Source organism: Leucopleurus acutus, assembly GCF_964270905.1.
Source record: "Leucopleurus acutus genome assembly, chromosome: 2".
NCBI classification, from domain to species: Eukaryota; Metazoa; Chordata; class Mammalia; order Artiodactyla; family Delphinidae; genus Leucopleurus; species Leucopleurus acutus.
Window position 1 is genome coordinate 163,180,322 of NC_139143.1, and position 10,565 is coordinate 163,190,886.

The window sequence follows — 10,565 nt, forward strand, 5'->3', positions numbered from 1 at the left end:
ATTCTGCCAGTTGTGGAGTCATGGTAGAATAATTGGACCCTCTTGGCTCAAGTGGGCAGTTCATCTCGGAGGCCCTCTAGATTGGTGGACAGCTCCACTCGCCGTGCTTCCGCCCAGCCCCAAAGAGATCCTTCCCCCTCCCAGAAGCAAAGCTGATGCAAAATGCCCTTAAAGCTCAGGCTGGCACCAGCTCAGAGTCTAGCCTGAAGACAGGTTTTGTGCGGTCTGTACTGTGCTTTGAAATTGTTTCCGTTACTTGTTTTCAATTATAAATCAGTAGGTTTCACGTAAAAGTCCAGGTTTTGAACCGGCCCCGAGCTCTGGTGACCCCCTCTGTGTGGCCTGTGGCCGCCCTCAGCTGAGCCCACAAGTGTGGCCGAGGCTTTGCCACAGCCCCTGCCCTCTGCTTCACTTCTTTCTGTTGCTCCCTGGGCTCTTGAACGTGGTCGCCTTTGCCACCCTTGCGGCACAAAATGCGAAGTGGTGTTGGGCTGCAGAGAAAAGAATTGCTGTTTTTCCCCTTCCCTTAGCTGAAGGGAAGCCTGGAGGTGGTGCCTGTCAGCAGTCAGGCCCTCGGGTCACTAGGTGCTCTCTTTTGTTTTCTCATGCCTTATTTTTTCATAAATGCCTTTGACCTTTTCTTAGTTGTAAGTTACAAAGAAACTTGCACTGACAAACAGTAGTGAGTCTAAGGCCATCACTATTGTCTGTCATTCTAAGTTTCCTTATATTGTTTGATTCACTACCATGTGTACATATTAGAATAGCATAGCCATTGTGTAATATCCTTGGAAGATATTCACAATATGTTATTATTGTGTTATTATTATGTTATTACATGAGAAAAGCAAGTTCCAAGTAATAAATATTATACAACCCCATTTTTATGTAGAATTTGGTCTTTTAGAGCAGGGGTCAACAACATTTTTGTAAAGCGCCAGATAGATATTTTCAGCTTTGTGGCCCATACATCCCCTGTCACAACTCCTCAAATCTGCCGCTGCAGTGCAAAAGCAACCTAGACAATCCAGAAAGGAACAGAAGTACCTGTTCCAATACAACTTTATTTACAGAAACAGACGTTCAGCCAGCAAGTCAGTTTGCCGACTCCTGCTTTAGAGTGTTTGAGGACCCAGATCTTCAGCATCTGAGGCTTAGGGAAATAAATGTCACCTTGGGAAAGGAGAAGTTGGAAACAAGAAGCATATCCAGAGATCATTCTAGTAATTTAGTTTTTTTTTTTAAATAGATTTATTTATTTATTTTTATTTATTTTTGGCTGTGTTGGGTCTTTGTTGCTGCGCGCAGGCTTTCTCTAGTTGCGGCGAGCGGGGGCTACTCTTCGTTGCGGTGTGCGGGCTTCTCATTGTGGTGGCTTCTCCTTGCGGAGCACGGACTCTAGGCGCGCAGGTTTCAGTAGTTGTGGCACACAGTCTCAGTAGTTGTGGCGCACGGGTTCTAGAGCGCAGGCTCAGTAGTTGTGGCGCACGGGCTTAGTTGCTCGGCGGCATGTGGGATCTTCCTGGACCAGGGCTCGAACCCATATCCCCTGCATTGGCAGTCGGATTCTTAACCACTGTGCCACCAGGGAAGCCCCAGAGATTATTCTAGTTCTGCTGTTCTGTGTGCTTTCGTGGTAAAGACCTGCTTTCGGATGGCGAGCCTTACACCTTTGTCTCTGTCTCTGACACAGGGCCAGAACACTTTCAGCACACTTTCACCAGCAATCATCTTTGAACCAATGTTCCAGAAGTCAGATGATCCAGCAATTCAGGAAGATCCTCAACAGACAGGTTTGTTATACAGACTCTCTTCCTGCCCAAATCTCTGCACTGGGAATGGGAATTCACACTTGTTGACACAGTGTAGATGTCAAGCACAGTGAAATATTTCAGTTCCTTTAATGAAGTGTACTTGCAGTGAGGGGTCAGAAAAGGATGGGCTTTTCAGTTCAATTCCATCTTTTTTTCCCCGACTTCCCTCATCAAGGGTTTACTTGAGGATCTCCTTTCCCTGGACTCTGAAAAGAAGAGGGTCCCCTTTTCCAAAAACTCTTGTTGGCTTTAAAAAGTGAGAGGAGTTGTGAACTCTTTCTCCTGATGTGACACCTCCGTTCATGAGTGGGCAGGATCCACAAACCAAACTTCAGATGCGTAGATCAGATTGTGTTTGAATGAAAATCTGTCCATGAAGCTTCACTTTCAGTAGTGAGAAAGTGTGTTCACTGATCGTATGCCAAGAAAAGGATGTCTAAGCTCTTTTCCAGAAAAGCGGTAGGACACATTTTTTTATGGTTAGACCCATACTAGGTCTTCACGTTTAGAAAGTAAGGTTGATCGTGAAGCCTGGTGCTTTGACCAGAGGAGTCGTTAAATGAAAAGCAGAAAGCCAGCCTGCCAGCATTGGAGGAATCAGCTGTAACAGACTTCAGCTGTCTTTGGTGTAGCCCATAATAACTGTGTTTTTGTGGCTCATATAAGGCTTGGAATATGTATATATCTTTCTATTTCTTTTTCTTGCCAGCTGCCTTGATTGAAAATTTTAATGGTGATGCAGAGTCAGTCAGTGATGTTCCGCCATCCACAAGACATTCAGCATCTTTATCTCTTCCACTTATACTGCAGCCTGGCATCTCCGAGCCACCCCAGCCTCTACTACCAGCCTCAGCACCGTCTGCTCCTCTGCCTGCTCCCTCCCTAGGAACTGGTTCCCAGCAAGCTGCATTTGGCAACCCCCCTGCTCTCTTACAACCTCCAGAAGTGCCTGTTCCCCACAGCACACAGTTTGCTGCTAATCATCAAGAGTTTCTTCCGCACCCCCAGGCACCGCAGCCCATCGTGCCGGGACTTTCTGTTGTCGCTGGGGCTTTGGCGTCAGCAGCGGCAGTGGCGTCAGCCATGGCAGCACCGCCTCAACCACAGAGTACTACTGAGCCCCTGCCGGCCATGGTCCAGACTCTGCCCCTGGATGCCAACTCCGTCCTAACTAGTAATCCCACTATAACCATCACCCCGACTCCCAGCACGGCTCTCCTGCAGCCCAGCCTCGTCATGGGAGAACAGAACTTACAGTGGATACTGAATGGTGCCACCAGCTCACCACACAGCCAAGAACAAATTGTAAGTATTATGTGGAAATGGATCCAGTGGGGTGAAGTGTATTTCCATGGGTGACATGTTCAGAGGCTTTTACTTCAAAAAGGAAAATGGCTGTCATATCCACCCTGAAACATGTCATTCTAACACTTAGTCATTTCCCCATAATCAAGCAAGTATAAACCCAGGAATGCTGCAGTCAGTACCTGCAGTGGAGGGGTCGGGGCAGAGAAACAGCCTTCAAGTTTACCTGGATATTTCAGCTGTGGTCTAATCCTGTCAGCTAGGACAGGAGAGCCTGAGAACATTTCAGGAAAGCAGGTTTTTATCCAAGGCAGAGTCCAGACTGGGATGAGGGACTGATGTGACCCCATCAGATGGAAGCAGACAGCAGTAGCCAAGTCAGAGAAGTGATCTGTGCTCCCAGAGCAAACCGTAGTGCCATTTTCTACCAAAGTGTTGGTCTTGATGGCTAAGGAAATGACTTGGTCATTCAATTGAATATATCTTGAGGGCCTGCTATTTATCAGATACCACGCAGGATACTCTTGGGGATGTGGAAAAGTGAAAAAACCACGATCTCTTTTTCATAAAAACCTATATTCTAGTTAAAAAGGCTAAAATGCCTAAAAGAAAGTTAACACTACCAGTAGGTAAAGTGTCAAATAAAAATAATGGTAATAAAAAATAACAATAGCTGTAATTTATTGAGCCCTTACTAATGTGTATATGCTTACTGTGCTAACTAAGCACTTTTTAAAATTGAGGGTCTAACATGTGCCAGTCATTACCTTAGGTACCTTATTTTTAGATTATGGTTTTTTTAGGTTTTATTGAACAGGTAGAACAGAGAATTTCCATACACTTCCTGCTCCCTGCCCCTGCCAGCCTAGTTTTCCCTTTTACTAACATCTTGCATCAGTGTGGTACTTTGTTATAATTGGTGAATTAATATCGATGCATTACTATTAACTAAAGTTCATAGTTTACCTTAGGGTTCACTCTTGGTATAGTATGGTTCTGTGGGTTTTGACAAAGGCATGATGTCATATATCTACCATTACAGTATCCAGAATAGCTTCACCACCCTAAAAATCTCCTCTGCTTCACTTCTTCATCCCATCTCCCTCTCCCTCTCTCCCTAAGCAACCACTGATCTTTTTATTGTCTCTATATGTCTGTATCTCTAGATGTCATTCACCATGCTAAGTACTTTTTAATGATTTAATCACAACAGGCCTAGGAGGTAGATAATGATTTTACCAGTGCAGAGCTGAGGCCCAGAGAAGTTAATTGACTAGCCCAAGGTCACACAGCTTACAAGTGGCAAAGCACAGACAGACCAATCCCAGAGCCCATGCTCTTGACTGCTACATCGTGCTGCCAGATGAGGGGTTTAGAGACTAAAGGCTTGTTAGTTGGGCATACAGGTCAGGTGAGCCTTGAAGTAGGAGTAGGATTTAGATGGATAAAAGGATATATACTAAGTGGGAGAAAGTCTGGGTGGATGTATGATGCAATCAAACAAACTGGAAAGGTAGGTTAGAGCTAAATAGTGAGTACTCAAATTCCATAAATGGGGTGGGTGCCAACCACCTCTGGAGGCAGCCTAGTTCCAGTCTCAGGTGGCCAGAGTCACTGGAAGGATCTTTTCAGCATTATGACTCAATCAGTCTGCCTCCATGTAGTTGGGTTTTCTGGTTGGTACTGTTGTTTTCATTATTCAAAATTATTTTCAGGGACTTCCCCGGCGGTCCAGTGGTGAAGACTCCGTGCTTCCGCTGCAGGGGGCGCGGGTTCAGTCCCTGGTCGGGGAGCTAAGATCCCGCATGCTGTGTGGCGAGGCCAAAAAAAAACAAAAGAAAGAAAATTATTTTCATTATTTTTATTGTTCATATATTTGCTGATGGCTATGTACAGAAAGTGATCGTACTTTCTCATTTATGATAGTGGTATTTTTTTCTTTTTTCTTCCAGTTTTATTGAGATATAATTGACACACAGCAGTGTATAAGTTTAAGGTGTACAGCACAGTGACACAAGTTTTGTGAGCATCCATCATCTCATACAGACACAGAATTAAAGAAATAGAAAAAAATGTGTGCGTGTGATGAGAACTTTTAGGATTTACTCTTCTAGCAACTTTCATATTAACCTACAGCAGTGTTAATCATGTTTATCACATTGCTCATTACATCCCTAGTACTTATCTTATAACTGGAAATTTGGATCTTTCGACTGCCCTCATCCAATTCCCCCTCTCCCCACCCTACCCCTGCCTCTGCTAACCACATATCGGATCTCTTTTTCAATGAATTTGTTTGTTAGTTTTGAAGTATGATTGACCTACCTCTGTTAGTTCCTGCTACACGACATAGTGATATTTCTGTACATTTCAAAATGATCACCATGTTGAGTCTAGTTACGCTATGTCACCATCCTAAGATTTACATACTTATTGACTGTATTCCCCGCACTGTACATTTCCTACCCATGACTCATTTATTTTGCAACTGGATTTTTGCACTTCTTACTCTCCTTCACCTATTTCCCTCCTCCCCTCTGGCAACCACATGCCTCCATGTAGTGTTTAATCTTCTTTTCCTGGATCTGCCCTGGGGAACTGCATGGAACAGCTCATTCCTTTTCCACCCAATTCATTTTCATGTATTTAAGTATGGGTCTCATTTCTCCATCATTATTTTATAGTGTCCTCTCCTATAACTTAGCCAGAAGCTTTCATGTTCCTCCTAGACTCATCTTAGAGGCACTTTTTTTTCCTTAAAAGGATGAAAGATAAAGCCCTTTTTAATATAAGACTTGAAGAAAGCAGAAACCCTATAGCCAGTTGAATCGGAAGTGTAATAAAGTGAGGGGTGATTTCTGGGCATGACCCGATAGTCCTACTTGGTAATCATATAAATAGCTAGTGTTTGCTGAATACTCACGGTGTGCCCCGGGCTCCACACACATCATCTCATTTCATCCTTTTGGGGGCCTTTGGGAGAGTCTTTGGTTGGCGTCCCTGTTTTTACAGATGAGGAAACTGCGACTCTAAGAGGTTAAATTACTTGCCTGACCTCAACAACTAAGTGGCCGAGCTTGGACTTGAATCCGTGTGTGACTGAGTCCAGGGCCTACCCTTGAGCACGTGCCCCATGCAGCTTACAGCACACTGCCCAGGGCCTTCACAGGAGGTCTTCTGCCTGTAAGAGGGAGTCTTAGCCTGTTCTTAGCATGCAGCTTAGTCCTTGAGGGGAAAAAAGAACTTTCCAGTCTCATGGAAGTATTGGGGGTTGGCAGGGAGTGGAGGTCTTAGAGGGGAAGCTGGGGCTCCGTCTGAGAAGACCATCCACATGAGAAAAGCAACGTTGGAGGAGCCTTTGGGTGCACAGAACCTACTGGATTAGGCAGCTGGGAAACAGCCAAGGAGTAGGGAGAGGACAAAGCCGGCTACATTTTCAGCACTGAATGTCAAACAGTGCGGTGACCTCATGTCAGAGCACAAACAAAAACATCGCTCAGTACAAAAATCCCTGAACACGGAGGGGTTTCTGTCCTCTTGGATGACCATTACAACTGGGGAGGCTTTAGGCCCTTGGAGATCTGCCATATCTGAGTAGCCATAAATGTGATTTTTTTTTTTTTTTTTCCAGCAGCAAGCATCTAAAGTTGAGAAGGTGTACTTTACCACGGCAGTACCAGTAGCCAGTAGCACAGGTATGAGATTCTGTGTTAGCTTTAAAAGGAAGGCAGCTCTCTGGGCCCCTTGAGGCACAGTTAGTTAATTGTTGCTTTGCCCGGGATTCAAACATTTTTTAAATTAAATTGATCACATTTGTATTATTAGAGTATTTAATATTCTTACAACTATTGAAAGTTACTGGACTTATAGCATAAATACCACATTTAACATTCTTTAACTAGTAACGGTTCTTTCCCTTTCAGATATAGCCTTTAGGGAATTCCCTGGTGGTCCAGTGGTTAGGACTCTGTGCTTCCACTGCAGGGGGCCTGGGATCGATCGCTGGTCGGGGATCTAAGATCCTGCAATCCACACTGCACGGCCAAAAAAATAATAAAAAAACCAGATATAGGCTTTAACGTGGCCAGAAAAAAGTCTACATCACAGTTAATGCTAAAGAGAGCAGCTGTTAATTCACTGGACTCTTCTAATTACAGTAATGAAGAAACAGCATCTGGGTCAGAGACTCTTATAGGGCTAAAGGGTCCTTTCTCTCAAACTCTTTGTTTTATAGATTAAGAAACTCAGGCCCTGAAAGATTAAATGAGTCCCCCAAATTCATAAGTGAGTTTGTGGCAAAGCCAAAGCTCTAGTTCTTGGGCCTCCTGACTCCCTCCCATTCTGGTCTCTTAGCCCCTTGGTCTCTAGCTCTTTTGAGACACACAAAGCCTGTGTGAATTCAGAGTGTGCATCTGCACAACACACATGCAAAAGAGAAGGAATGTGCGCGCACACAAGGCTGGCTGTGTGTCTGAGACGGGGCTGCAAAGGTGAGCGCGGGATGTCGTAAAGGAGGTCAGAGCCTTTGGGGCAGGCGGGACTAAATGGCCTGGTACAGTGTGGAACAGCTCTGCACACGGCAGCTGCCCTTGGGCCATCCCTGAGGTATAAGCCTGCTGCAAACACTGCCTGGAGACGCTAGGAGAGGAGGGCAGTGAGCTGGGTGCTCAGAAGTAAGAGTAAGTTCTCCAGAAGAGTTTAGGTAGAAAGAAGAGCCCCTGAGCCCAGAGCTATGAAGAACGTGCAGGAAAAGGGAGGCATCCACCGTGGCTGGCGTGGAGGGTGCCTGCGAGAGGGGCTGGAAATGAAGCTGGAAATACAGGGTGCATCTAGATGGTGTGTGGCTTTTCTGTCTTGGAGGGGATGGGGAGTGTCAGAGCCTTCTTACTTGAGGAGGAACGTGGTCCAGTTTAAAGCAGAACCAACCCTGGAGCATGGCACGGCATCCACCCTTTCCATCGTTCCCGCCTCCGTGGTGCTGAGCTAGTCCTACACCCTCCTGTCCCTCTTGCCCTTGCCCTGCGGCTACTTGAAGAGCAGTCTTTCTCGCCCTCTCGCAGGGAGCGCAGTACAGCAGATTGGCCTCAGCGTCCCTGTGATCATCATCAAACAAGAGGAGGCCTGTCAGTGTCAGTGTGCGTGCCGGGACTCCGCCAAGGAGCGGGCGGCCGGCAGGAGGAAGGGCTGTCCTTCCCCTCCCGCTCCAGCGCTGAGCGCCCAGCCTCCTGATGAGCCCAGCCTGAAGCTACCGCCGCAGACTTTTTCCCCGCCCCCGATCCCCCTGTCGTCCTCCGCCGCCTCCTCTTCCTGTGAGCAAAGCAGACAAGCAGTGACTCCTTCAGACCCTCAGACAGAAACGTTACGTGCCATGGATATGTCAGAGTTTCTGTCCCTCCAGAACCTGGACACGCCGTCTAATCTGATTCCCATTGAAGCACTACTGCAGGAGGAGGAGGAGATGGGCCTGACCAGCAGCTTCTCCAAGTGAAAGGCCCAGCCGGATGTGCTCACCTCCGCGAACAGAGGCCGAGCAGGAGGCAGAAGGTGCGATGCCTACCATCGTGGGGTCAGCAGTTTGAAGGAGGAAGAAATCTACTGTTTGAAATCCTCACCTTTCAGACATATTTTCTTTATTCATATCCCAGGAGCATCCATTTTTAAGGAACTGATCTTTGGAGAAAAACAAACAAAAACGGAACAACAACAAAAAAAAAGCTAAGTTATAAACGAACTGTTTGGCTGCACTGTATGTCACTTTCGCTTATTGTCATGTGAACTTGGAAATTAAGGTTACTCGTATGCATAAAAATTCTAAATGAAAGGGTGTGGTTTCCATCAATCTGATGCTGCCCATCACTTGCACTGGGGTCTTTGTAGTCCGGGCAGTAGCGTTCAGAGTGTCGGGTGTTGCTGCTCCTGTGTCTTTTGAGTCTGAGGCTGAAGCTTGCTTGGAAGGCCAGACCCTCACTCCATCAGAGAGGGAAGTGGCAAAGGCAGGTCAGACAGCCGTGAGCTGGACAGGGATCACGTGAGATGGTTTCATTGTCTGCGCTTGGTGTTGGTGGAGCTCAGGGTGACTATGGCAGGTGTCATCCTGCAGCCCAAAGGGGCAGCTGAAAGCCTGGCCCGAGGCCGCGGGGACGGTCCGCTTCCGCAGGGACCCCAGGCAAGTTGTTGACTGCTCTCTGTCCATGACACATGTGCAGAACAGGCTCTAGTGATGTGATCACAGTCTTTGCCTTCGGGTTCTCTCTTTCTCCGTTGGTTGCCAGGGCTTGCAGATCACAGTGAATTTTTCTCGGGGAACATCCCTGCTTTGTCCTAGAGTGGACATGTGGTTTATGGCCAGTCGCTGGCTGGTGGTCTGCGTTCCTTGAAGGGTATCTTCTTCCTCAGAGCAGAAGAGCTGCATTTTGCCGATCAGGAGAAGGTGCAGCTTTACAGGAGTTCTGTTCAGGCGGCGTGTCATCGGCAGGCCGGGTGTCCTGGTTCCGGGTTCCAGCCAGGCCTTGGTTGCCCCTCCCATCTCCGCCTCTCACCCCTCTGGATTTTGCATACAGCGTAGTACAGTGCAAAGAAGGATGTGACTTGCTCAGCTTAGTCATATGATTTCTAAACAAAAAACAAAAAAGAAAAAAAAAACACAAAGCGATGATCTTCTACTCAGGGTAAAACAAAAAAATTCCCCTTCCACCAAAAAGCCTGAAATGTTGCAATAAGTTATCTCATTTGGAATGTTTCATTAAGTTGTATTATAGGAAAAAAATTGTTTTTGATTTGTGTATAGAATTATATCCATCTCTCTGCCTTTGGCTCTGAGTCAGTCATTGCCTCTTAAAATAAAACATAAAATACAATCCACACTAAAATGGAAAGTTTCTCTTAACTGCCTATGTCAGTGTAGTCATGAGTGCTCCCCCCACTCACTGAGCTCAGAAACTAGGCATGGCCCAATGTCCAGACTGGGCCTCTGCCTCCCAAGGGCCCCTTCCCTGCCTTGAGCGAGGGGCAGGGTGCCACAAACAGGGCTACCCTTCTGAGTCAACGATGTCGGGCAGAAAGCAGCCGTAACTTGCCTTCCTTTCCCAGTCCCTAAGGTGGAGAGATCTGTCACTCTCCTGTTCTCTGTGCCATTACTCAGGGCCAGCCAAGACAGTATCCAGAGCAGATCATCTACCTGGGAGCCAGAGGCCCTGCCTTTAACAGGATGTTCAGGGACAGATTTGGAGAAGAGGGCAGTGGTGGTAAATGTTACTGCCATGAGGAGAAATGGGCTTACCTACAAGCAGCTGGTGGTTTCTCATTGCAGGAGTCTAGTCACGAGAATCGGGGTTTTTTTTGACCCTCTGCACTCTCCTGTTCAAAAGGCTGGTGGGTTCTGGCGGCCACTGGCCTCAGCAGAAGTTGATAAGGCAGGAGGAACCTTCTATTACCGCAGTGGTTCAT

General features: G+C 46.7%; 1 protein-coding gene across 1 annotated transcript in view; it reads left to right on the top strand.

Moving 5' to 3' along the window:
- MTF1 (metal regulatory transcription factor 1) overlaps positions 1 to 8,820 on the top strand; it is a 38,090-nt gene extending 29,270 nt beyond the window's left edge. Inside the window, exons 8-11 of the mRNA XM_082833304.1 lie at positions 1,694 to 1,793; positions 2,524 to 3,119; positions 6,751 to 6,814; positions 8,180 to 8,820. Coding sequence (XP_082689430.1) covers positions 1,694 to 1,793; positions 2,524 to 3,119; positions 6,751 to 6,814; positions 8,180 to 8,607 — 1,188 coding nt within the window. The 3' untranslated portion in view covers positions 8,608 to 8,820. The remainder of the gene's footprint in view (positions 1 to 1,693; positions 1,794 to 2,523; positions 3,120 to 6,750; positions 6,815 to 8,179) is intronic.
- Positions 8,821 to 10,565: the final 1,745 nt, after the last annotated feature.